The sequence below is a fragment of the Rhinolophus ferrumequinum genome, chromosome 19 (genome assembly GCF_004115265.2).
Source record: "Rhinolophus ferrumequinum isolate MPI-CBG mRhiFer1 chromosome 19, mRhiFer1_v1.p, whole genome shotgun sequence".
In the NCBI taxonomy this organism is placed as follows: domain Eukaryota; kingdom Metazoa; phylum Chordata; class Mammalia; order Chiroptera; family Rhinolophidae; genus Rhinolophus; species Rhinolophus ferrumequinum.
The window spans coordinates 54,666,881-54,693,843 of NC_046302.1; the positions used below are offsets into that span (position 1 = coordinate 54,666,881).

General features: G+C 36.9%; 1 protein-coding gene across 1 annotated transcript in view; it reads right to left on the reverse strand.

The window, feature by feature from the left end:
* RTTN (rotatin) overlaps positions 1–26,963 on the reverse strand; it is a 126,160-nt gene that overhangs the window by 52,632 nt on the left and 46,565 nt on the right. The window contains exons 23-32 of the mRNA XM_033087793.1: positions 26,592–26,657; positions 22,716–22,904; positions 21,838–22,077; positions 20,521–20,665; positions 17,192–17,346; positions 13,270–13,489; positions 8,912–9,040; positions 8,341–8,451; positions 6,401–6,559; positions 5,135–5,206 (exon numbers count right to left, since the gene is read on the reverse strand). Of these exons, the coding sequence (XP_032943684.1) occupies positions 5,135–5,206; positions 6,401–6,559; positions 8,341–8,451; positions 8,912–9,040; positions 13,270–13,489; positions 17,192–17,346; positions 20,521–20,665; positions 21,838–22,077; positions 22,716–22,904; positions 26,592–26,657 (1,486 nt within the window). The remainder of the gene's footprint in view (positions 1–5,134; positions 5,207–6,400; positions 6,560–8,340; positions 8,452–8,911; positions 9,041–13,269; positions 13,490–17,191; positions 17,347–20,520; positions 20,666–21,837; positions 22,078–22,715; positions 22,905–26,591; positions 26,658–26,963) is intronic.

Genomic DNA, 26,963 nt, shown 5'->3' on the forward strand with positions numbered 1-26,963 from the left:
GTGAAATCAATACTCATGATGATTCATGATGAACACATCAAAAGGTGAAAAATATTCATTGGTAATTATCACATCAAATGTGAAAATGATGTATCACTATAAATGAGTAAACAGACACACACGCAGACAGTTTGAAGCCGAGGCCACTGGGAGCGCATGGACACAGTGACCCCCAGTACAATGAGCATTTATAGACCCCAGCTCTCATTCCAGAGTACCATTCTGCACTGAAAGAAATCAGGGCTGTGAGAAAATGTCTGATTCCAGGCTGGGACTGGGGCCGTCCAGAACATCCTGCTATGCCAGACAGCAAGAAAATGCTCCAAGACTGATGAAGACGTGCTACAAGGACACAAGTCTTCACGATGGCTCCTCCTCGCTAAATCTGGAACAATCTGAACATGTCAACAAATAATAATAGAAAACAGATTCTAACCCATGAAACAAACAAAGTTTTCTTGAGTCCATACTAGTGTAAATTTAAAGAGTGAATAAATAAATAAAGGGGGAAGAATAGAAAGCTCTTCCTTACAGTAAAATATAATAAATGTAGAAGAAACGATGGAATTAGAAAATCACCATTTGGCAATCATTCTGTAATAATTGTTTCAGACAAGAATGGTGAATGGAAGTTAAAACTAGTGAAAGAAGGTTGATGAGAAATAGATATTTACAGTCTCCAAGTGTTTCCCTGCACAGGAAAAACTATAGCTCCACAATGACAAAAACAGGCAGGCTTTACCTGAACTAAGTAAGCAAAGCTAGTATCACCAGTGATGGGACAGAGACATAGAATGTCTCCCCATACAATGTACTAAGAAGAATGCACCTGCCAAAAATGCATAACCTGAGTCTAATCATGAGGAAACAGAAGAACCTAATTAAAAGCATATTACGGAAACTATTTAAATAGCATGCACACCTCAAAAATGCTGAGGTCATAAATTTTAGAGATTTAGGAACTATTTTAGATGAAAGAAACCATACATACATTCTTGTATCGGATCCTAGATTCTGACTGGGGCTTTTTTTTTTTTTCCTTTTTTCTATTATATAAAGGACAGCAGTGGGACAATCGGAAAAATTTGAAGAATTTCCTAGTTTTGATAATTACATGGTGATTTTGTAAGAAAATGTCCTTGTTTTCAAGAAACACATACTTGTTAATGGGGGAAAAAAAAGTGTTATGTCTGCAACTGAAACAGTTCCAAAAAAAGATATTAGATAGAGCTAAAGCAAATTTAGTAAAATTATAACATTTGGGCAATTTAAGTGAAGGGTATATAAAAATTGTACTGTTTCTACAATTTTTTCATAAATCTAATTTTTTTCAAAATAAAATTAAAAAATACAGGTGTCAAGTCAAAATCCTATCACAAACATGAAAAGGAACTAAATAAAGCACAAACAAGTATATTTACATCACAAACTGACAACTCACTATATTACTTAAATGCATGAAATTACCTTTACATTTAAATGTGATACAATTTTCAAGTAGAAAGAACAACTTTCACAAACAAAAGCTGCACGTAAACTACTACCATCAAACTGCAACAGTGCAGTGATGGTCCCTGGGCATGTTTGTCTTGCCCCACATGCCGTAAGCCCCAGAGCATTACATCTGATCATTGGTGAGTCCCCAATACTCAGGTACTCAACAAAGGTTTAGAGAAATGAACTGAAACAAACTACACAGATAATTCCTATCTAACCAACAGACTCCTTGTAAAAGCAACTCTGAAATTCTATGCTGGTTGCTAAAGTTGCAGGGACCTGGATTTGTGACAATGGTCCCCAAACGAAACCCAGCAGTACCGAACCCATGTCAGACCGTGGGAAACTGATTTAAAAGATTCTGGGCCGGTGGGTCACATGACACAGTACAGGGTCCCTTAGACAATGTCTCTGCTTTTTCTCCCTGAGAGAGGAACGCAGCCTTGAATGAAGACCGATATTTATAAACACCACTCTGGACGAAGTGCCCCACATAGAAAAGATCTGTGGTGACCCTGGGCTGAGGCACCAGAGCTGGTTCTTGGGCAGCAAGGAGCCTGGTCTCCAGGCCCCCATTAGGGACGCTGGCACCAAGGGAGACGGTGCTACGACAGGCTTTTACCGGCCCCTACTCTCTGGGATCACCCACCTCGAATACGTTTCGGCATCCGTGAAAAAATAAATGGGGGATTGTGCTACTACAAAAATTAGGACCCGGTTTTTAACTTTATTTACTTAGCAACATCTAAAGACTAATGGGCTAAATGGAATGCTTTGCACATTTTCAGGCATTAGCAAAGACTGATGGAGCGCTATCTTCTCTGCGGTGGGGCTGAGTGAAACACTTACAAAACATATTAAAGATACGGTCCTGAAACATACATTCTACATAGAAAGATTAAATTAAATAGTAAGAAAAAAGGCAGTAAAGGTAATACATGAAAAGGAACCACTTTAATGGTGTAGACACTAAATGCTAGTGCCTTTCAAAGAAGAGGAAGAGTAGGGTGGATTATAGCAGCTAAACATTTTTAATAAATATATATTTTTTTAATTTTTAAGTTTTAAATGACTTACGTATCACCTTGTTCCAGAAAAGATTTAGGGCCTATTATGAGGAAAGGTAAATCATAACACGACTGAAAAGTACAGCAGGGATGAAAGAAAGAAAAACAAAGGTATGACAACACTGGAACCAAGGATAAAGCAAAAAAAGCATAAATAGGAGAAGAGCCACATTGGATAGGAAGCCTGTAAACTTCTAGCACTCAACAATAAAAGAAAACCCATATGTAAATTACCTAACTCATAGTTTATATATGCAAATTATTACCACCGAGAAGTACAGTCCCAGACGGTGACACAGATGGAGGTGTGCATGGAGGAAGAAGTGGGAAGGGTAGTCACAAAGAGGACACTGCAGAGTGCCCCATGGGACAAGGGACACGAGTACAGAGGACATCGATTTAGACTCAGCACCAAAACTGTGCAAAGTAGTTAACAGCAATTCTCTGTAAAACCGTTCATCAAATATCTACCTCAACCAAATAAAATATTTACAAGGCTTGTAGATACTGGTGCTACTTCCTGCTATGTCCTCCAAAATACTGGGAAATGTCCACCGAGGTAAGTTAATGAAACATTGTGTAGAATAAGATTTTTCATCGTTCCACCAAAGATAGTTTCAATTTTAGAGTACTGGATATGTAACACCTTCTTTCTGGCTGTATAAACTGGCAAAGGTCACAACTTCCTAGCGGTGATAAAATTCCATAATCTAGCTTTGAGGACTATCATGCTCCCTTCTTAGAGCAGCTGTTTCCACTTTGGGATTTAAAGTTTCACTAAATGTGTTTCAAAATTGGGGGACAAATACTAGGTTATCAGTTATTTATACTGCTAAGTGAGGACACTTAAAAACAAAAAATAACTACAAAGAGCTCAAAAAAAAGAAAGAAAATCTAAATTTATTAAAAACACTTTAAACGAGTAGGCTTATTTTTCTAATTGTGCTTCAGATTAGCAAAAGTGTCATCAGCATTGTCCAGCGCTGTGTGGGGTGAGAGTAGTTCTCAAACATTTTTGATTCTGGCCAACAGGCAAAGCAGAAGACTCCAAAAGCTCACTTAAATCAACTTTTTAGTAGAAAATTAATTCTGGGATGAACAACCGGAGATGAACCAAAGCCACGAGCTGCAGTAAGCATGTCGGCAGCAACACAAAGGAGCTGTACAGTCTTTAACTTATAAGAGAATATGAGCATCCCCAGCTGGTTCTATGGTCGTGTCCCAAGGGCTTTCCCAGAACCCACAGATCTCAGTACCTTGCCTTTATATTCCATTTACTTGAATAATACAGCATTCGTTGGCAGCACGTCACCAAGCGTAGAGTATACAAGTGTCAGTAGTTTAACAAGGGGAGTAGCAATGATTTGTATACGAGCCAAAAACAACACTTGTTTTAAGATTTAGTTATTGGATACCAGGCAGCAAAACTACCACACTGTTAATATAAATGTTAATCCTGTGTACGCCTTCTGGTTTTTGTCTCCGATGACTGTATTACAACACAGACTGTGAATAAGCAATCATGGTCAGAAAGCAATGTTGAACAAATTAGAGGAACCCATGGACAAGTGGCCTGGGATTTTCAGTAACTGACGGAGATGCCCTGGGTTTAGAAAAGTTTGGAAAAGTGAACCTTCCCAGAGCTAAGTAAGATCCGAGCCTTGATGACCACCTGGGTTCATGCTGCAGGTGACTGCCTGACAGGCTGCTTTCACTGCACGTCCACTGGATTCAGAAAGTCCTCCAAAGATACACTCTAAAGAAAATCTGAACAGAAACCTTTGATTTATCTAGGACCTGGGGAGTGAGATACAAATACAACAGTGTGACAAATACACACACATATAGGATGAGGATCGATGGACAGGAAATGGGGTAGGAAAAAAACACATATCTCATCTCCCCAGGGAGAGCACTTTTTTTATCCTCCAAATGATCCAAAAAGTAGCAGGCTATTAAAAATGAAGTACCACTAGACTTGATATTCAGAACGTGAAACAAAAAATTAATCCAGTAGGAACCAAAGAAAGATTAATTATCACCTGAACTGTGCACTAACCCAGAAAAGGAAAAAAAATGCCAACATCAATGCATATCTAACCATTAACACGTTTGTTAGTATTAAATTAGAGAGGCAACCTAGTGAATGGGTAAAAGAGAGACTGCCCAGGATGGCAGCAAAGGTGTGTGATTCAGGGCAAACAATTTAAACCCTCTGTGCTCCAGTTTCTTTAGCTACAAAATGAGGATAATAATGGTTCACAATCAGTTACACAAGCTAATACTTGTGAAGCTCCTAGAAGAGTACCTCGTATATAGTAAACTCCATGTCAGTTATGACTAATGCCACTTAAATTATTTTGAACACTACAGAGATGAATTTAGAAATCTGATCAAGCATAAAAAAAATTCCTAGATTTTCTTTTAAGAGATCCTATTGCCCTGTATAAAATTTATTCAGTAATTAAATATATATACACTCAATTAAACTCAAATTAATCATAATTAGTCTCAACTTATCATCAATTAATCTTAAAAATCTAGGCTGATAATTGTTTCAAGTCACCCACCTGCCAAGTATAATCCTTTATAATTACTGAAGGCATTGGAATTACAAGGAGATTCTGAAGAATGAATGCAGCCTGAAATATATTTAAAAAAAAAAAAAAGTCAATACTGCCATCTTGTTGTCATCTCTGAAATAACCAATATATTATAATTTAATAAAAACATATCACTGGTCAACTGCCCATGCTGACACGTCATTATGAGAACAGCCAAACTGCACTTCTTGTTAGGTAAGGACCTAACAAGATAAATTATTTCATCAGGAAGTATAGTTCTTCCTATTCCAGCATTTTGTTTTTCCAAAACTGATGTGTAAAATATAAACTCTTCTGGTAGCATCTAGGAAATACATGTTTATGTCGCTACCATCGCCCACAGACCACACACACACTCCTTCTCTCTCTCTCACTCTCTCCCTCTCCCCCTGTTTTTCTCCCTCTCTCATACAAAGGCCTCTGAAATAAAAATATTTGCTAACTAGAAATATAAAATACAAATGTTCCACTAAACCTCCTAGGTCCTAAAGATGACCAAATTAAATAATCATAAAAAGTACGAACACTGTCTCTTTAATGAAAGATTGTAATATAATGGGAGAATAACAGGTAACAAGGGATCCAAAGAGAGTGAAATTTTCAACCATCTAAACTGGAAGTCAATAGATAAACTTTAAAGTTGGTCAATCAGGAGGATACTACAATTTCAAGCACTGCATTAAAACACAAACACAGCCTTTGTAGTTTGAACCGGGAAGTGGCTAATGGTGGCCCAGAATCTGCTGTTGTCTTTTATATGACTCCAAGCATGGTTTAATTACTGTTTTTAAAACTATTTGTATCACTCATCACTTTGATAAAAGAATTAGAATAGGGTTTACTTTTCCTTTTACATGGCACATGATAAATACTATAAAGTATTTGGACAGCCCCTTATCTTAACTAAAGCTTTATAAACATTAGAGATAAATACTGAGGTAATATAAAAGATTTTTTTTCTGTCAACTACTTTTCAACGTGTAATAAAAGAGAAGGGCTCGTATTAAAATATACCAAATTCTGCTTTAACCTTATCAGAATAAAGGACTCTAGTACTTACTGTGAATACCTTTTCAATTCCCTACCACCATTTTATTTGGGATTTTTGCAGGCAGAAGAGACAAAGGGCAGTGGCCAGTCCACCTTGTTGAACAGGGCGTGGGGTGGTTTATGAGGCCCCTCCCAGGGATTTCCAGGGGCGAGAGAACGTCGGTGCCGAGCACACAGGCATACCTCCCGGCGCACCATGCTGCATTCCCACTGGTCCAGGAGGATGTTCACCACAGTTCCCCAGAGCCCACCCGAAATGTTCTGACAACTGTTTGCCAAGGCCGCACAGCCAGATTCAAGGGTGGTCAGCGCTGATCCTAATCCCAGGGACGTGAACCTCACCTGTCCAAGTTAAAGAAAAGGCCGTCATATCAAAGAATCGGATTTCCTAACATAAATTATTAATGTTTATGGCATATAAAATATCATAGTCTAATGATATTGCCTTGATGATTCTAAATTATAAAAAACAGTAATAGAAAACAGTGCCCTATAAGTTTATTAATGAATAAAATTCTATTCCACAATTCAAGAAAGCAACAGTATAGAAAATAAAAAAGTTAAATAAAAGCAAATGTCACAAAAAGTCAAAATCAGCTATAAAAATTATACCTCACAAGCTTTTTTTCTATGGAAAGCATAAAGTGCTTATATTTCTTTTTATGAACCTATTCCTGTTCATTCCTCATTTTTAAAGAGAATATCTATCATTTTGTTCTTAATTTTTTAGTGTTTCTTGCAAATGGTTTTAACTTTTTTGAAACTTCTTTTCAAAAGGAAGTAATGGAATTATCTTTCTATAAAACATTTAGCATTATCCCAAAAATTATTTTAAAGGAAAACAAATGTTTCGAATAAGATTGGCATGGTATAATATATTTGCATAGTGCCACAGCCGCTCAAGCTACACATTTTGGTAAACTTCTGAATTCTGATACCAAAATAGAGTTTCACTATTGCTATAAGAAAGCAAAAAATAATGTAGTCATAATATAGTCAAGCAACAAGTCCAAATTCAATCTGTCTGGAGAATGTAACCTCTAGGTTCAAATGAAATAATATTTCTACAAATCAAGGCTTTATTATAATAGGATCTAATAATTTCTTGCTTAGAAATTAATGGCCTGTGTATACAGTTAACAGTACTGTATTAGGTATTTAAAAATTTGCTCGGCGAGAAGATGCTATGTTAAGTGTTTTAATCACAAAAATAAAACAAATAAAGAAGGCAGAAGGAAGCTTTTGGAAGTGAAGGCTATTGTTCATGGCATTCATTGCAGTGATGGTTTCAGGGCTGCATACTTATCTCCAAGCTTAAATATGTATAGCTTTTTGCATGTCAATCATACCCCAATAAAGTGGTTTGTTTAAAAAAAAGAAAGACAAAAAAAAAAACAAACAAAAAAAAAACTGGTGCGCAAATGGCTAAAAATGGAAAATTCACTAATAATACACAACTGCACTGTAATGGTATTATTCTACTAAATGACGCTCAAATGTCACTTGGCAGCTGTCCTAAATTGTTTGAAAAAGGGTGGGCTTTTCCAATAATTTTTCACTGTCCTTTCAAAAAAGTGATTCCATAATCTTTTTCTTTTTCTATTTTTAATCTGTACTCTAAGGAGTCTGACTGAAGAGAGCATGCTATAAGTGAATTGTGTCCCTCAAAATCCATATACTGAAGCCCTAACCCTCAATGAGACAGTATCTGAGGTTAGGGTTTTTAGGAGGTCATGAGACTTAAATGAGGCCATACAAGTGGGGTCCTGATCCAACAGGATTGGTGGCCCTATAAGATGACGAAGAGGGGAAAGGTTACACGGGCTACACTGAGAAGGTGGTCGACTAAAAGCCAGAAAATGAGCCCTCACTAGAACCTAACCACGGTGACATCTTGATCTCGGACTCTGAGCCTCCAGAGCTGTGAAAAAATAAATTTTTGTCATTCAAGTCCCCCACCCCAAGTCTATTTGTTATGGCAGCCCAAGGGGGTAAATAAAGCTTAAGGTAGAGTCACTAAAATAATCTCGTTTCGGAGAATATGAACATGTATCTGCATATATGTTTTGTTTCATTTGTTGTGTAATCTACACGTAATGGACTCGATTTTTCTTCACACTGACCTCTGGGTCTCGATCAACCCATAATGGAATCAACCAGGCCAATCCTTGTTGAGTAGGAGCGTGTTCTTCACTGTGACTACCCAAAGGCAAGAACCAAAGTGACATCCACTCCTAGAACACACAAAAAGGAAACAGAAACACAGTAAGTTTCTAAGGATAAAATACAGGGAGTTTTAAATAACTCTGAATTTTTAAAAATCCAAGCAAAGTAAAAATGTACTTAAGACTTGGTTATAATTCATTATTTAGCCAAAACAAGGCAAACGAAAATCTCAACTTCTTATTAAAAAGTTAAATATAAAGCTTTTTCTTCAGAACAGCTATTTTCCAGATCAGATTTAGAAAAAACTGTAGCCTACAATGCAGATTTCAATCAAAATAAATTTCAAATAAAATTCAGAGTTGTGTAATATACAACTTCTAAGAAATGTCTTTGTGAAAAATCATTTTTGTCTCCTAAAAAGAAAAGTCCAAAGAGACATTTTCACATAGCAAACTTGAAATGTGTTAGACATCGCACATTCCTTTTCTAGCAACTGTTGGGAAGACTGGCGGCCTTTGGCGCTCTCACCGAGCTCTGGTCCTGGGCCATCATCTCATGGGATAAGTGAAGCAAGCAAAGAATCGTGCTCTTGGTGACACCTTTCCCCATGAAGGACATGGCATTTCCTCCTCGTTCCACATAAAAAGAAGTAATGACCTGCAAAACAAGTGTAAACAATTTCATGGTGGCTTTACTTGAGGGGTAAATAAGGATAAATATATCACTTTCTACTGACTTGTCTGAATTGAATCCTAACCACATAAAGTATCCCAGTATATAAGATTCTCAGTTTATACATTTAAAAATGGTTAAGATGGTAAATTTTATGCTATGTTTTACCACAATTTTACCACAATTAATATTTTACCACAATTAAAATATTCTTAGTTTAAAATGCTTTCCCATTGCAATTTATACAAAAGATGTGTGCTGTCCTCCTAGAAGATTTTTGTGATTTAGAATATGCTCATAAGATTCTTCAAATATTATAGTATCCTTTTAGTAAAAGAGTTTACAAATATCTTGTTGAAAAGTATACTTAGAAATGATTAGCTATATAAAACTCTTATTGACTACCAGGGTTAGGCTAGATTTTCTAGAATTATGGTTTAAATGTAAATGAACATTTTTCCCACTTCGGAGCAATCTTAGATTTCTAATCCATATGTAAGTATACGTTTATTTAAACCAGTAGTCATCAACTTTTTCTCTAACCCATATCTGAGCCTGAGGGATGTGATACATTTCCATCAGTAACAACAAATGCTATAAATTAGGTACTTGTAAATTGATTTATATTTTAAATATATTAGATGACCTTACTTTTTAAAAAAATATTGTATCTTTAGCTAATATCCATTCTAAAAATTCATACATTTCTGATCACGGACATCAGGAAGCATGGGATAACTAATTAACATACTGACAGTATGCCCTTTTTCAGTATTCATAATTATTCAGGAGAAAAAAAATTTATTTCAAGTAGAGTAGCTACACTAAAATTCGTATTAAATTTTATAGTTCAGCTAAGAGCATTTAGAATTTTGAAATCTTAAAAAGCAAGATGTACTCTGGGGAAAAAATTCTAGATAATATCATCTGAAGCATGATTTATAGCTGAATATAAAAACATCATCCAAAGCAAGATTTAATAATGAAAGCACAAAAATTAAACACATATAATTTATACTCATTTATGTTACATTCCAGTTATTTAAACTGTATTCTAATTTAAAAACCATATGTAAGACAATACAAATTAAATTTGTTATCTGTCTACTATGTTCAAATCACTGTGCTAGGCTAATGAGGAGCTACGGGACAGTGGCGATGATCCAAAGATGATTCTTACAAGCTTAGATTCTAATCACTCAATTCATAAAACAAAATAAGAATATAACGTACAACGTATCAAGCACCATAACAGTGGTACATCCTAGCTGCCGCAGGTACATAATCTATAGAAGAGACGAGTCAGTCAAGTAATATATCCTGAGCGTCTGTCTGAAAGTATAAAACAAGGCTTACTAAAGGAAGGTAAATGAATCAGTGCGATCTTAAACTTTGTGTAGAGATTGTCAATCCCTCCCCCCAAAAAGGAAAAGAAACTATATGAAGGAAACATATCTTTAAATAAGCTTTTTTATATAATGAGAATATCCAAATATAACTGAAACTTCAAGAGATATGAAAAAAAATTAAAATGGAGATTAAGACTCAAAATACAAGATTATAAAGAGTCTTATACACTTGAAAAAGGACGTTTGAACTGAAAGGTTTCTGTTTTTGAAGGATAATCTGGTAGGGACAGAGAAGGTTTGATGGCACATGGTAACGTGCAGCATGACCAGGACAGGAAGTTATCAATACTTTTGGTAAATCGTCCCCTGACGGGAACACCCATCACTACCAATCAGTTCCTTTATCTTTCAGAACCTCTCTCTACCCCACCTCCTCCAGGAGCCCTTCCTGAAGTCCTAACACAGTTACCCGTCCCTCTCTGTCATTCAACCACTGGCTGTCACTGAACCCAAACAAGCAGCAATGAAACAAGCAGCCATGTTTAGATTGAGACAGTTCATTACAGCAAAGCAAGAGCAGCCAAAGGTGCCAGCTCCCAGTGTCCCTTGCGCAGCAACATAGATGGTAGGGCACTCCTGCAGCTGTCCCCCAAGAGAGTGAGGCAGAAAGCACCCATCTCCTCCCTGCCAATCAGAATCCAGGAGGCAAAGAAAACAGGCTCATGACAGACTTCCTACCAGAGAGTGAAGCAAACGAGAAAAGGCTGTGTAGCACTTCCTCGCAAGCCTCTCATGTTCCAGAAGGATCACAGAAAGTTCTGCCAAGACTTAGACACCCTGCAGTTCGCCCTGCCTCTATGGACTGCGTGCATACATGTGAGGCTGGCAGGGCCCTGTGGCAAAGCTGCTGTCTTAGAGAACCCCATCTTTGTTACACTTATGACATCATACTGAAAACATACCCGACTAAATGATGACGGAAATGGGGCATATCAGAATGTGAGGAGTACAGTTAATGTCATGCTAGAAGGTAGTTAGAGCTGAAAATGGATATTTGAGAAAAGCTAAAAAAAACAAAAAAACAATGAAGACTTCACCTTAAAACGTTAGGAAAAGAGCCATAAATTAAATCAAAATGAGAAGTAGTACAAGCAGAAATTAATAAAACAGGGGAAAACATTAAGGAAGGGATCTACAAAGCCAAAGGCTCATTTTCTGAAAAGACATATAAGCCACTAGTAAAACCAATCAACAAAACAGAGAGAAGAAATAATTAATGTCTGGAATGAAGTGGCACCTCACTACAAATCTAACAGATATTTTGAAAATCAGATGATCTGACGAATAATTTTAGGGCAATGAATTTGAAAATCCAGGTAAAATTCAAGAAAAACGTAACTTACTAAGACTGACACAAAAAAAGAAAAAATCTGAATAATTCTAGATTTTAAAAATTCAGCTCATTTACAATCTTCCTAAAAACTCCATGACCAGATTGCTTCACCATCTAATTCTCCTAAACATTTAAGAAATAAGACCAACTCAAATAAACTCTTCCAAAGACAAAAAACATTATGTAAAGAAAAAGAGAAAATAATATACATATAAGAGTGGAATGATTTTTGATATTAAAATCTAACAAAAGTGTTATAAGATGCAATAATTCCAAAAACATTATTTGTATAAGAAAATAGGTAGAATAATTCTTAAAATATTAAAAAACGAAATCTGTTAATATGTAAAAGGAATAATACATCACAGCCTAGTTGAAATTTTTCCAGAAATGCAAAGTTAACATTTTAAAATTCATCATCTTAATGGAATAATGGAGGAAAAATCATCTAATTATTTTAAAAGATACAGGAAGAGCAACACATATTTATGATTTAAAAAAATCTTAGCAAGATAGGACCAGAATTAAACTTCCTAAATTTGATTTTTGTTTAACTAACTGAAAAAAACTACCATAAAGAGCATATTGAAAAGTGAAAAATTAAAGCCTTTCCTTTGTGGAAACAAGGATTGCTGGTACATGTTAATGTGTAAAAACTGAGTGTATTTCCACAGATCAACAATAGTTTGAAAACAAAATTACAAAACTTCATTTTCACTGAGAGACAAGAATGTTCACAGCAGCAACATCCAAAACCACTCTAAACTGGAAGAAAAAGAAAAACCAAATGTCCTTTAACATTGGAGTAGGAAATACTCCAGAAAAATGACATTAAACTAACTCCACCTATGGGCAGCAAAGTGAACAACTCTGATAAGCATGAGGATGACAGGAGCCAGACACGCGATTCCACTTTACAAAATCAAACAAATTAGCAATTGTTGTTTATACAGACACAAAATTAAATGGTAAAACTATTAAGAAATGCCAAGAAGTGATTAGCATAAAACTCACATACTAAAAGCCTTCAGGAGAGGAGTAGAGGTTGGTGGGTGCCGGTTATGTTTAGTTTGGGCTGGGGGTGGTTATATGGGAATCACTGTGTGCTAAGTGATTGAGCTATGTGTTTACATTTTATGGATTTCCTGCATAATATGTGTTGTATTTCACAAATAAAACTGTTAAACAATGTAAGTAAATGAACAAACTACCCTAATGAGAAGACTTAAATGTAAGCCTTAGTCTATTTTTCCTGAAAATGAGTACATCGTAAGTGATCTTACATTGAAAATCGTTAAAACATTTAACCATTACGATGGGTCATATAAACACTGACTAATAACCTACATTAAGTACAGTCATATAATAATGCACTTGTGCCTGGCACACAGGAAGCAAGCAATAAACAGAAAACAACTATTATTTGGGGGTGGTTATTATCGTTGCTATTGTCATTGGTTATTGTTCCTTACCTCCAGGAGCCCCGACAAGTACTTCACACAAACTTCGAGTGGCTTCGTGAGAGGAGAATGTGAGCTCCAACCCGGAAGTGCTGTGAGGTGAGCCATCCCACGTAAGGTCCTCTGGAGGGAAGGCAGGCCATAGAAGTGAGGAGCATCCGTGACTCTCAGACACTGGAGCAGCTTCAGAGCCAGCTGCGTTTGGAAAACGTAAAAGAGTTCCAAGCATTTCCTGCATATATAAAGGAGGAAAGAATCAACCATAGAACAAGCATGATGGGCTTAAGGGGTGGTTGTCTTGCTGGCGGTAGAGGGTTCCTAACAACTGCCTGTATCAGAAAAGTATCATCTAGGGGAAAAGGCAGAGGACAGTCCATCTCAGAGCAGAACTTTTCAAAAAAACATGGTTGAAACACCATCTTGGGTATACGATGTAAAATACCAGTAATAATTGCATTGAAAAACTACATAAATGGATACTGGAGTTGGAATGAAAAATGAAATGCATATTATAAGTGAGTTTAATTGGCATGTATTAAACCTATACTGTAATCATTCGGTATCATTAAAAAATTGAACTTTTAATTGGCTAAAATATATTTTTTTCCAGAAAGCTAAGATAAAAGGAAAAGAAAGATTTTAATTAGTTTGACACATAATTTATACAAAACTGTCAGAACAATCAAGAGACATATTCTATTAGAAAACAAAATTTCTGAAATTAAGTAGCTAGCATGGATCCAAAGATGTAATTCCTGGAAGAAGTGATATCGTTGTATAACAAAATACTGAATAAAATCTAAACCTTCTTCAGTTTTACAGATCTTTAGACTCCAAAACTGATAACTACTGACTATATTATTACCTATTTCAACCCAATATTGTAAGTGTATAGATATACGATATTTAGAGATCATAATTTTTACATGCCTGTCATCCAGAGACTTTTCAAGTTTTAGAAATGCTTATATAAATTCATATATCTCACCGGTCAACAACAAAGTAATCTAATTAATACCACTAAAAATGTTCTTAGTTTAAAACATGTAATATACATATATTAATATACAAATCAGTTTCATTTTCTGCTCTTCTTACCTTCATCACCACAGGAGAATAACCATACAACCAAAGGCTTTGGTGCTACTGCGATGTCTAACCTCCAACCTCAGTTAAACTCTGGCATATCTGTAAAGAGTTCCCGCTCCTGGTCCCTGCAAACTTTCCCCAAGCTCCACAACCACCTTGTTTTCATCCCCATGCAAGGTCCCCTCTTGGCAAATGGCCTTGCCTTCCATCTCATAGAGAAAAATGAAATTATCAGAAGTTAACTTCCTGACCTATCTTATCCCATATTTGTCTTTATCCCATACTCTTTTCTAATGCACTGCTCAATTCTGTCTCTCTCTCTTCAATATACATCTCTTCCCCGCCCCTCATTTGCTCTCTCTCTCTCCTCTTACCTCTCTGCTTACCTACCTACCTGCCTCTTCTTCCTCCCACCTTTTTCCTCTAATTTCCCCTTACAAGAGGCACCTGACCAACAACCTATAAGCATATATACATATCTTCCACCCTAAAACAAACAAAAATCCTAACTGCTCTTGACCAACCCATGAAAGAAGGTATCTCACACATTCCTTTCCTCGACATCAAAACTCACCTAAAGAATAGTGCACATCATCATTTCTCAAAGTCTAGGCCAACGACCGCCTAATGCTTATTTAATATGCAGATTCCTGAGCAACTGATGTGAATATTTTAACAAGTCCCCGAGGAGATTCTTACACATTCTAGGTCCAGATGCACAGACTCTACCATCCTTGGATTCTTTGTTCTTGTCTTCAGAACTTTACTGAGGCATAATTTGCATGCAGCAAAATTCACAAATTTTATGTGCACACTACATGATCATTTACATATATATATAATCATGTAATCAAGCATATTACAAGCATTACAAGCATAACAAGATATGAAACATTCTCAATACCACGGAAGATTCCCAGGTGTCCCTCTAGTGAAATTTGTACTGACTTGTGTTCTGAATTCACTAATTCTCACTTTTACTGTGTCTAGTCTGCTATTAAGCCGATGCGATTGTTTACTTTAGAAATTGTATCTTTCAGTTATACAATTTGCATTTAGTTTTTTCAGCCTCTATTTCTCTGCTGCTATTCTCCATATTTTTATTAATCCTGCCCATCTTTCCCTCTACTATCTATTATATTTATTCTTTAAAATATCATTATTTATAATGGTAGTTTTAAAGTTCTCATATTTGACATTTGTGGATCTGTTTCTAGTGACTTTTTTCTCTTTATCATGGGAGATGTGGTCCTGCTTCTTCACAATTCTCTTCATTTGTGACTGTCTATCAAACATTTGTATAAAAGAGCTACTGAACATGAAGTACCTAATAATTTCTCACAGAAATGGCTTGCCCTTTGGTCCTAACACTTGGGTTAGGGGCTGATCTTCTGCATCCAGTCAGGTGTTGAGCTGAATCAGGGCTGTTTTGACACTTCAGTTTATTTAAAATGTCATGTGTGTGGGATCAGGTCTTCCCCTCCAGCACAGTCTTGGGATTTAAGCACAGGAAGACCTCATCAAATAAAGAACTTTTGTGCATCAAAGGACACTATCAAGAGAGTGAAAGACAACCTACAGAATTAGAAAAAATTTTGCAAATCATATATTTGATAAAGCATTAATAATGTCCAGAGTATATAAAGAAACTCAAAAATAACAACAAAAAACCCAGTTCAAAAATAGGAAAAGGACTGGAATAGGTGATTCTCTAAAGACTTAATAACAACAAGCCTTGGTAAGGATATGGAGAAATTAGAATACTCATACATTGCTGGTGAGAATGTAAAATGGTATAAACAGGGGTGGCCAGTTAGCTCAGTTGGTTAGAGCGTGGTGCTGATAACACCATGGTTGCTGGTTCGATCCCCACAAGGGCCACTGTAAGCTGCACCCTCTTTAAAAATAAATAAATAAACAAATAAATAAATAAAACGGTATAAATGCTGTGGAAAAAAGTTTGGCTCTTCCTCAAAAGTGAAACACAGAGTGACCACATGAATTAACAGTTCCAGTCCTAGGTATATACTTGAGAACAGAAAACATGTTCACACAAAAACCTGTATACGATTGTTCATAGCAGCACTATTCAAAATAGTCAAAGGTGGAAAAGACTCAAACGTCCACCAAGAAAGAAATGAATAATCAAAATGTGGTCTGTCCATACATGGGATTACATTCAGTCATAGGAAGAAACAAGCACTAATATGTGCTACAACATAGATGGACCTTGAACACGATGGTATGTGAAAAGAGTCAGACGCAAAAGGCCATATATTGTTTGATTCCATTCATATAAAATTTCCAGAACTGCCAAATCCATAAACACAGGAAGAAGATTACTGGTTGTCAGGGGCCTGGATAATAGGTGATGAGGCAGGGACTGCTTAATGGACACGGTTTCTTTTTGGGGTAATGAAAACGTTCTGGAATTAAATAGTGAGAGCTGCACAACACAGTGAAAATACCAAAAGACATCAATGGTTAAAACACAGAGATTTTATCTAATTTTAAAACCTAAAAAAAAAAAGAAGTCAGAACCACAGAAATACATTTGAAAATCATTAATGCAAAACTAGTCTATGAAGTCACAGAAATGGATATGACTACTCAGGTAAATACGAAGAGAATTAAGAGAGGACCAAGAAGTAAAACCTAGAGAACAACAAAATGCTGTGTGTGTGAAACGGCAAACAGGCCATGTCAGAAACAGACCCCAACAACTGATCAGTATTCAAGTCTTTCCTCCTCTTCATTTGAAGCAACTGAAAAGTAAAACTCTTTGGAAATAAAAAGAAAACTCAGTTCTATCGTTGTCCCAGAACCTTCCAAGACACAAGGGTACCTGTCAGTAACGGCCGTGAAACTGAGCAGCAAGGTGCTGAAAAGAGCAATCAGTTCTTTCTGGAGCTGTTGCCTGACAGCAGTCCGGATGTCATCTGTTTCCTCTCGTGCCTGTGGCTCTGTCAGAACCAGCAGGTCTAATAGTGGGTTTGGACTCTAAGAAAATGAAATTGGTAAAAAAATATATTTACTCTCAATTGAGCTATACTTTGTTCCCAGTACAGGTTTTTATTGCTAATCATGGTCTGGATTAATTGAGAGTTTTATTACCTAACTAGTAAGTGTGGATCTCTACTGCATTAATGACGAGTTCTAAACTCAAAAGGTGCGTCATATGTCACCTCAACAAAAGGAAAGCATATCTGATACAGAAAACGATGGAAAATACAGAGACACATAATGAGAAAACAAAAACGCTCATAATCGCACCTCACCGAGATGGCAGCTTTCAGTAAACTGGTACACGCTCCTCTTTCTACGTCTGTGAGTGTAAATAAACATAATGTAATTCTATATTTTTAACAAAACTGAGATCTAGTGAAAAAAATCCACTATAACCATTTCTTACTTAAAGTTATTATCAGTAGTTCTTCAAAAACATTTTAATACCTGATTGCTGTGCAACCATGAGGATTTCCCCCACCAGCCACTGGGTCATCAGTGACTTCCGATTTCACTGAGCTGCAGCAGTGCGCTCAAGTCCGACTAGGTCCTGTGCAATCTCTAAGCTATGAAATGACTACATCGAAACATTGTAACAGTTTAATGCTGTCGCCATATAGTGCCCAATTGTCCCTGCCAAACGTGCACTAATACACACAGCTAAGCAGGGTGTGACAAGGCCCACAGCAGCTAATCAAGGCTGAGGATTATGACTCGTAATCTTGGACAACTTGATAGCCTAAAATACAAATAAAACTAATGCTACTTAAAATTTTTCCTGTTTTCCATTTTTAAAAATGTGGTATGATTATTCCTAATAATATTTAGAATAGAAAACATTATATTAACCCCCAGCATCGACTGATACATGGAATATTAACCGTCATAATGGCACAGGCAGTGTGCTAAAAAGAGAAAGAAAAGATTTCATGTAACTTTTTGATTAAACTAGGCGATTTGCATTTTCTTATTTTACACATGGGCAAATGAAGGTTTCTAAAGAGGTTAAGTAATTTGTCCAAAGCCATAAGAATGAACAGAGCAAGGACTTCATCTCAGAACCATTTTACTTCAAAGCTAGTTAATGTTCTCTCTCCAGCATTATGTCACATCAGGAGTGCATATTACAACATATAAAGAGAGATAAAGCCAAAACTTTATCACTGCTGTTACAAAATCCTTCACCTAAAGAACTCAACTCAAAAATAACCACGTTCTCTTTCGGGAAAAGAAATGAAAAAAATGGGAAGAAAATTCCAAGTTGTTTACATTATGTAGTATGTAGCGTTATACTTCAATCAGGCATACACAATTACAAATAATATATTTGAGAGCCTTTGCAAAGTATTGGGGAGAGATGTTTTGCTTTTAACTTACATTACTGTTTCACACCCAAGCAGCTTTGTTTTTCCAGCTTTTCCTTTTATCTTGAACAAGAACTGCCTCATTTGGATCAAGTAAAATTACATGAAACACAACAACTTCCATGTTTCATACATGAACGAAACAACCAATATACACATTTAATAAAATCATAAAAATATATATTCTATAGCCTCACAAAGCTAAAAGCTGACTTACACCCATCCACATTCCCGTGACACTGACAAAATGAATAAGCTGCTTCTAATGCAAATCCTATGTTGGTAAAATATAATTTTACTATCCAGAATTATTCATTCTGATACCCAGATAAAAATTACATAGAAGCTACTGATTCCTACATGAATATATTGATGCAGTATGTTTATACCTAAAATTAAGACTCCTCCAAAGAATCTCATTCCAGTCAGAACTTGTTTTTGCTTGTAAATTGCTGAGACGTGTCCCCTTGATAAGATGTAATTAACATTCGGAACCTTAGCAACATCACTTCTAAAATAGGGGACGAATTGCCATCCCTCAAGTACAGTAGAGAGTGGAACAGATGTCTCTACTGAGGGCTAATAATCTCAAGTGCTTAATTAAGTCTGAAGGTTTTGTCTTCAGACAGTGGTAGCCAATCCTAATTTTATGCCAACTACTTGGCCCACTGTTTTGTCACTGCTAACCTCCCAAAGGCAGCATTTCTGTAATGATGGCTCATTTTCTTCAAGCACACAGGTACCACTCATCGCATCCAGCTCTCCATCCACCAGCAACCTACAACAGGAGGTTGTGCAATGCCCCCCCTGGACTCTAAGTGTGCATGTGCCTGTGACAGGTGGCCAGAAAAGAGACAAACGCAGAGTCGTTCGGAATAGCCTCCCACCAAAAAGTTATGGCCTCACTCTATGAACTGCCACCTAAAAAAAACAATTCTGTAAAAAAAGTACTCAAACTCACTACTTCTAGGTTATTCTACATATGAACAAAGTATTATTACATTAAAATATAGATTAGTGGTACAACAAATTCCTAAAATGCCTAAGAATTAAAATGTTTGTAATAAATGAATATTTTGGTAAAACATATAAACAAAATTTTCATAACGGAAAGTTCCTAAATCTTCCTCAGTAAGTTACCTGGTTTTCTTTAGGAAAAGTGCCACAGAGATTCTTTTAATAATATTTTAGTGCTCAGGCTGTGTTTTTTTCATGATCACTTGTACAAAGGTTTATCTTTGCAAGATTAAGTAAATACATATGGTATTCACACACACAAAAATAGACCAACAGTAGATAGTGAGCTAGCTTCTCAGCAACTTTCTTAGGACAAAGCCAGCTGAACCCGGTGAGAGGCGTGGGAGCTGGAAGGGTACGTGTCATGCACTGTAAGCTGCCACGGCAGCCTGAGCGCTGCTTGACGCACCCTTCCCACCGGCCCATCACATACCCGCACACCTCCATCTGCCTGGCTCGCCCTCCTCTCCACGTTCCTATCTGTGCTTCCCCCACCCGAAGGCCTCCACTTAAAAATACAGTTGCAGCAGAAATCTCACACACAGAATAACAGGTTTTGTTAAACACCCAGACAGACGGTCTCATTCATTCCGTAGATTTTTAATAATGAACCTAGTCACGATCCCATCAAGAAGGCCGTGTTGCTATGAGCTATGTCTTACAACACGAGGAGTACTTTACTCAGCACACGTTATATAAAAAGGATACCTTTCCATAATGTAGTATTAATCATTTTCAAATAAACCACTCATCAAACCTAAAACCCAAATTCCTCAATGACACTTACATGTCTAAGAAGTAATTCTAGAAGCCAGGTTAGAAGTTCCACTGATGAATTTTTTCTTTGTTCCTTCAATAACTTATTTAAAAAATGTATGATATCTATTAGCAGTTTCTCATCCTCGGTGCAAGCAGGAAGCACTTGTAAAAACCTACAATAAAGAAGACAAAAATTATGGTTTCCAGCTCTTAGAGTGCTATGGTATGTTGATAAATATTTAACACCACTGAGGAACGGGGTGCTGGTTTGTTGTTTGCCAATTCCCATAGTGTAAATATCCCCCATGGCCAACTGTGAGCCCCAATGTGACACAGAGTTGTGGCGAGATGCACAGTAGCACACCGTTACATGGCAGTTCTGCAACACAGCTATATAACAGATACAAACAACCTCGAGAGTACAGAGTTGTAAAATAATTAAGAGTAACAATGTTTGCATAATCATTACCTTTATTTTCGTATCATTTAATTGTAAGTTCACATAATTTAATTTTAAAGAATGGCTCTGTATAAACCAACTAACTTTCAAAATTCCTGACAATTTAACCACCAGCTCTCTGGTGGCTGGCTCCAGCCCACCACTGGAAAAGCCAAGTCAGACATCTAAATTGTGAGAGCTCACCTAAATCAACGAGTTAACATTTCGGAAACTCATTTAACCTCGAATTTTGAAAACTGCACACTTTATGTTTAATAAGAAAGTTACACATTTTATAACAGAGTTACATGAAGACTAAAATGTAACACTGCTGCCAACCACTGCGTATCAGTCTTATTTGTTTCAAAGGCAACAGCCCTCTGCTGCCAGGGACAAGCTAGAGCCTTTTCCATAGCTACTAATGGACCTCCACATGGTAATCAACTTCATGAAATTCAAAGTAAAAAGAAAAATGAGATGATTTATTTATGGAATAAAAACAAAAGCAAAACAAAACAGTCTGCTGCAAGTGCACCAAGCCTGCTAGCCAATCTACTGCTGTCCTGGTTCGTTTGTAACATGAACAAAAATAAACATTCAGTTTGCTCATTCATGTCTTACCCTAGTCATTTACCTTTATAAAAGTTTCCATGGTAGGATATTTTATAAATGTTATGTTTATTAATAATTCCTTCCAAAATGCAGAGATTAAGTTAAAATTGTTCTCTTTTGCTGTTATTAGTTATTACAGGTAATAAAAATCGTGGGGTTTTTCTTTCTATAAAAACATTTCTCTCATGATATCAACAGTAAGAACACACGCTCTTATGGTCAAAGGTATGGAGACAAACCCAAACACAATTCAATCCGGGTCTTTGAAACTGGCAGATGTGCGCTTACACTGACCTGTTCAGTGTGGTGTGCCAAGCCAGGGACTGCAAGGTAACGCCACACGGGCCAGTGCCACCCTTTAGAGACAATCTGTCGTTCAGAAAATAAAAACTCATCCTTGTGACAGCAGCCCTCACTTCCCTGTGGGCTGCAGCCTGCACAATGGCATGGAGACAGTCCTTCAGTCCACTGGCTGTGTGTGTCACCTTCAGAGCAAGGGTGTCCTCTGAGGATAGTGTCAACGCATCTGAAAATCTAAACAAATGGAAAAAAAGAAAGGAACATGAAGCTACTTAAGTAAAAGCTCACTTTTATTTATAAGCTCTAGCCCAAAACTTGTTTCATCTTCATTTTCTTTTAATTAAAGGTTGACTCATAGCTAAAAGAGTCAATATTAAGTGTATACCTGTCAATATGAGGCTTTTACACCAACATCTTAAGAGTTTATACTGACATTTTCCTGGTTGCACAGATATAATTTTCATCCTAATAAGTACTGACAGATTAGACTATTAAGATATTGAGAAGTAATCATCATTATCATCACAGTTATGATAACACTCGTACACATAGTTACTGACCTTTTACTCTAATCCAAAGCACTCTTCTTAGTGATTTATATATATTAACTAACTAAACTTTATATAATCTCTAAAATAGCATAGGTGAACTGGTTTTTAATTTCCTTGTGTAAGAGTTTTTAAAAAGTAATGAACACATGTAATCTTTAAAACAAAGTAAAAATTATAATCTTCAGTGTAAAAGCAGAATCAGGTAAGTAAAAAAAAAACAAAAACAAAACTACTTAACCGAAAGGAAAAATAAAACCTAACTAATTCGTTGTAACTAGTTAAATGTGAATGCTTTTTCAACTACTACATGTAACAGCTTACTCTTGGACTTTCGTTTCCGAGCTCATTTGCTTCAACAGGTTATCACTCCCATGATACCATGACAGGTTCCAAGCTATTCTCAGCATGTCTGAGACGGGCTTCAAGGCCAAACAATCAGCGGATAACGGCAAAACTATGGCATAAGGACTCACAGCATGGTGGCCAAGTACATGGACTGGCAGGTGATACCTAAAGAAAATGTATAAAACAATTACCAACTGCTAAATTTTTAAATGCTACTCAAAAGGATGAGCCACAATGAGGGCTAGTTCTATGCCTCCCATTCTACAATATGCAAAGATCTCTCATGGTCCCTATTTTGAATAGTTATCATGCTTTATTTATATACTATTTCAACTATTCTTTTGCCATCCACTAAACTCCCCAAAACACTTTATTACCTCTTACCTGAGGACCGATCATATTCTACGTTGTACCAGAGTTGTTTGCTGAGATGACTAATGCCCCTTGAAACCAAGACCCACAGCTACATGAAAGGTGTTCACCTAAAACATGAATGCCCACCTTATGCCAAACACTGTATGTTGTTTATCACTCATTCAGTTACATGGCATATCAACAAGGTACCCATTTTACAGAAAATGAAAATGAGTCTAAAGAGGCTAAATGAGTTGCCTATGTTCACTGCATCACTTAGTGACAGAATCACAACTTATGCTTGATCACTGTGTGTCACCAAGAGAACCCAGAAACATTTTTTGATCCAAGAACAGATTTAATAGCCATATCTTTTAAACCAGTCAAAACTTAACAGTGTTTAACAGGACAGCAATGCCTACTAGTATGTTCAAATGTCAAAGAAGAATATTGCTAATAAAACATACCCCAAACCCCTAATTCACACATTTGTGACTAATGTTAGATAAATATTAAAGATTTCTATGGGCAAATTTAGTGTGCTTTTCCATTTCATGCATCTCAATAAACAAGGCTAAGGTAGAGTTCTATATACAAATCAGGATGCATAATTTAAGTAAAGATAATACTTTTTAAAAATTGGAATTTTCAGACAATAATATAGTGGTTACCAGAGGGAAAGCGGGAAGAGGGAAGGTAGAAAGGGTAAAAGGTGATGGAAGGAGACTTGGCTTTAGGTGGTGAGCACACAATGCAACATACAGATGATGTGTTATAGAATTGGACACTTGAAATCTATGTAATTTTATTAATGCATGTCACCCCAATAAATTTTTTTAAATATTGGAATTATCCACAAATGTAACCAGGGCTCCTTAGAGAAATGGTTAATGCTAGGTCTGAGACCGAGAAATCAAAGGTGAACCTTGGACATCTCTTTGTCCCAGAAAGCAAGAAAGTACGAAAAAATTCATGGGGCTATGTCAAAAGGACAAAACAGGTGCCTACTTGGAAGGACTTACACTAAATGGAAAGAGGTAGTAAGACTATCAATCAACAGTCAATCCTTTAATAAGTTAGAAAATAAACTACAAATTAAGCCTAAAGAACACAGAAGGAAGAAAATAATAACAAGCAAAGGGTACTAGAAACCAGTGCACATCCATCAGATGGGCAGTGATTATAAAAATGACAGCATCACAGTGTGTGAAGCAATAGCAAAACCCTTTACTCCCCCTGGGGACAGATACAGTCTTGCACTAACTCTCTGGCTTTTTCCCCCGGGGCGACCAAACAGATATGGATGTAGACAGGTCACTAAGCTGCTTTGCTCAATGAGAATGGCCCTGCGTGTGGCCTGCGAGGTGTGGGAGCCGTGTGAATGCACTGAGGCCACAGCGGAGCACCCCTCAGTGCTGTGCTCTGGAGACGCGGCCTGTGGGCCCTGGACACTCACTGGGGATCACGTTTTCTACTGGACATGGGGCTTCTCAGCCAAGGCAGCTCCAGCACCCACACGTGTCATCTCATCCCCAGGATGACCTCCTGTCGTCGTGTGAGTTTTATTAGCCAAACCTGAAGACGATGAAGAGCGGGCCATGTCTACAACCAAGGAATATATCCAAGAGGAACTCTTACACGCATATACCAAGAGACACATACAATAATGTTTGCAGGAGTGCAAATAGGGGCAAAACCCAGAATCAACCCAAATACCCTTTGACAGGAGAATGAACAAACTGTGGTATAGTCTAACAATAGAATATTATAAGCAATGAAAATGATTACACTGCATGTAATATATCTGCCAAGCAATGAAATGTTTTTAAATTAATCAGTTTTCTTAAGATTTGACACAGATTTTAAGTGGACAGCCTGATGAATTTTTATATTATATACGTATTCACGTGTAACCACCACCCAGAATAAAATACAGGACATGTCCGTCCCTTCAGAAAATTTCTTTGTCTCCTTTTCTTGTCAAGTACTCTCTTCGCCTTCCTCCAAGAGGTAACTACTATTCTGACTTCTCTCTCCATGGATCAATTGATCTGTTGAGGAACTTTAAGTGAATGGAAATGTATGTTCTTTTGTGGCTTCCTTCAGTCAACATTATGTCTATGAAACTCATGCCATTGTGAGACAAGTAGTTTTTAAAGGTTGTGTAGGAATTCATTGTATGAACATAGCACCGTTCATTTATCAGTTCTCCCTGTTGTTGGACATGGGGATGTTTCTAGCTTGTGATGACTGTACATAAAGCTATTACAGACGTTCTTACACAAAGAAAAATAGAGTGGGTGATGCAAACACCAGGGCTGGTGAGGGTGGAGCAACTGGCACTGGTGCTGTCACACAGCTGCTGTGATGCAAAGCAGCAAGCCACTTGGAAGACTGTGGAAGCATCTACTCCACTGAGAAATACCCTCTGACCCTGTGTGTCGAGGATGCTTTTAGTCATTTGTTTGCTTTAGCTCCAAACCGGAAACAAAGAACACGTCCATCCGCGACGGACGGACGGTAAAGCAGGGCTGTCCATTCCTACACTGGACACTATGCAGCCATGACAATGAACCAACTACTGCTTCATGCGATGACACACAAATCTCTCCAAGTGAACAGAAGAAACCAAATACAAAAGTATACTCCGTTTATAAAGCCCAAAAGCCGGCAAAAATAATGTACAGTAACAAAAATTAAAATAGAATTACCTCTGGCAATGGTAGAAAGTAATAAAGAAGTCTGAAAGGGTTTCCTGGCGTGTTAGTAAGAGTCTGTATTTTAATCTGTATAGTAGTTACATGCGTGGATTTCTTTGGAAAAATTTATCAACAATACTCATGATTTTTATGCTTTGTGTGTGCTATACTTCACTAAAAACAATTCACTTTTTAAAGTCTCAAAAGAGATGGAAACCAAATGCAATTCAGGACCTTTACTGGATCCTGCATTTTTTAAAAAAATCTATACAGAATATTTGGGGTATAACAGGAGAAACTGAATCATGTTAGAGAATTATTTTTAATCTTCTTACATGAAATCCTGCATAGTATAGTGGTTATGTAGGAAAGTGAACCTTAATTTAAGAGTTGAGCAGGTACATGCTAGAACAATTAGGAAGAAAGTAAAATTATGTCTGAAACTTATTTTCCAATGATTCAGGAGAAAAAATTATATATAAATAAATAGGTATATTGAGAGAGAGACAGAAAAAAGGCCCATGAATTAACAACTGCTGATTCTGGGATGAGGATATATGCTGGTGCTCACGTGTAGTTCTTCCAACTTTTCTGTAGATGCAAACAATACCAAAAGAAACACTTGGTGGTGGGGACATACACCCATTGAACTCTGCAAAGCACCACTAGAAGGAGGCATTAAAACACTACAAGTCATGTGGTTTAAATGCTACACAAAAACTGTCACAAATTATAGATTCTGATATCCATTTCTGTAACAATAGTTTACTTTCAAGAAAATCAAAGAAATAAATGTTACCTTCTAAAAACTGAAACAGGCAAACTGAAGACTGATGGTGAAGGTTTACTGGGAGGATTAACAGACCTATTTCATGAAAGAAAAAAAAAACACACGTACACACATAAAAGGAAAGAAACAACTGAGTGGAGCAGAGCTTTGTCCAACAAACACAACTTGCTTCACTCCCCTGACTGAAACTCCAATCACGAGGTGCAATTGGTGGTACCATTTACTACAGTCATAACGTGTCTGCTGCGACCTGGATTTGCTTATGACGAGTGAATTACGCTTCTCTTTGGGGAGTCTATATAATGAAGGACTCATGACGAGGGTGGATCTGTGTCCCCCCGCCCCACTGATCCTGCTCACGGTCACTGTGAATCAGGTATT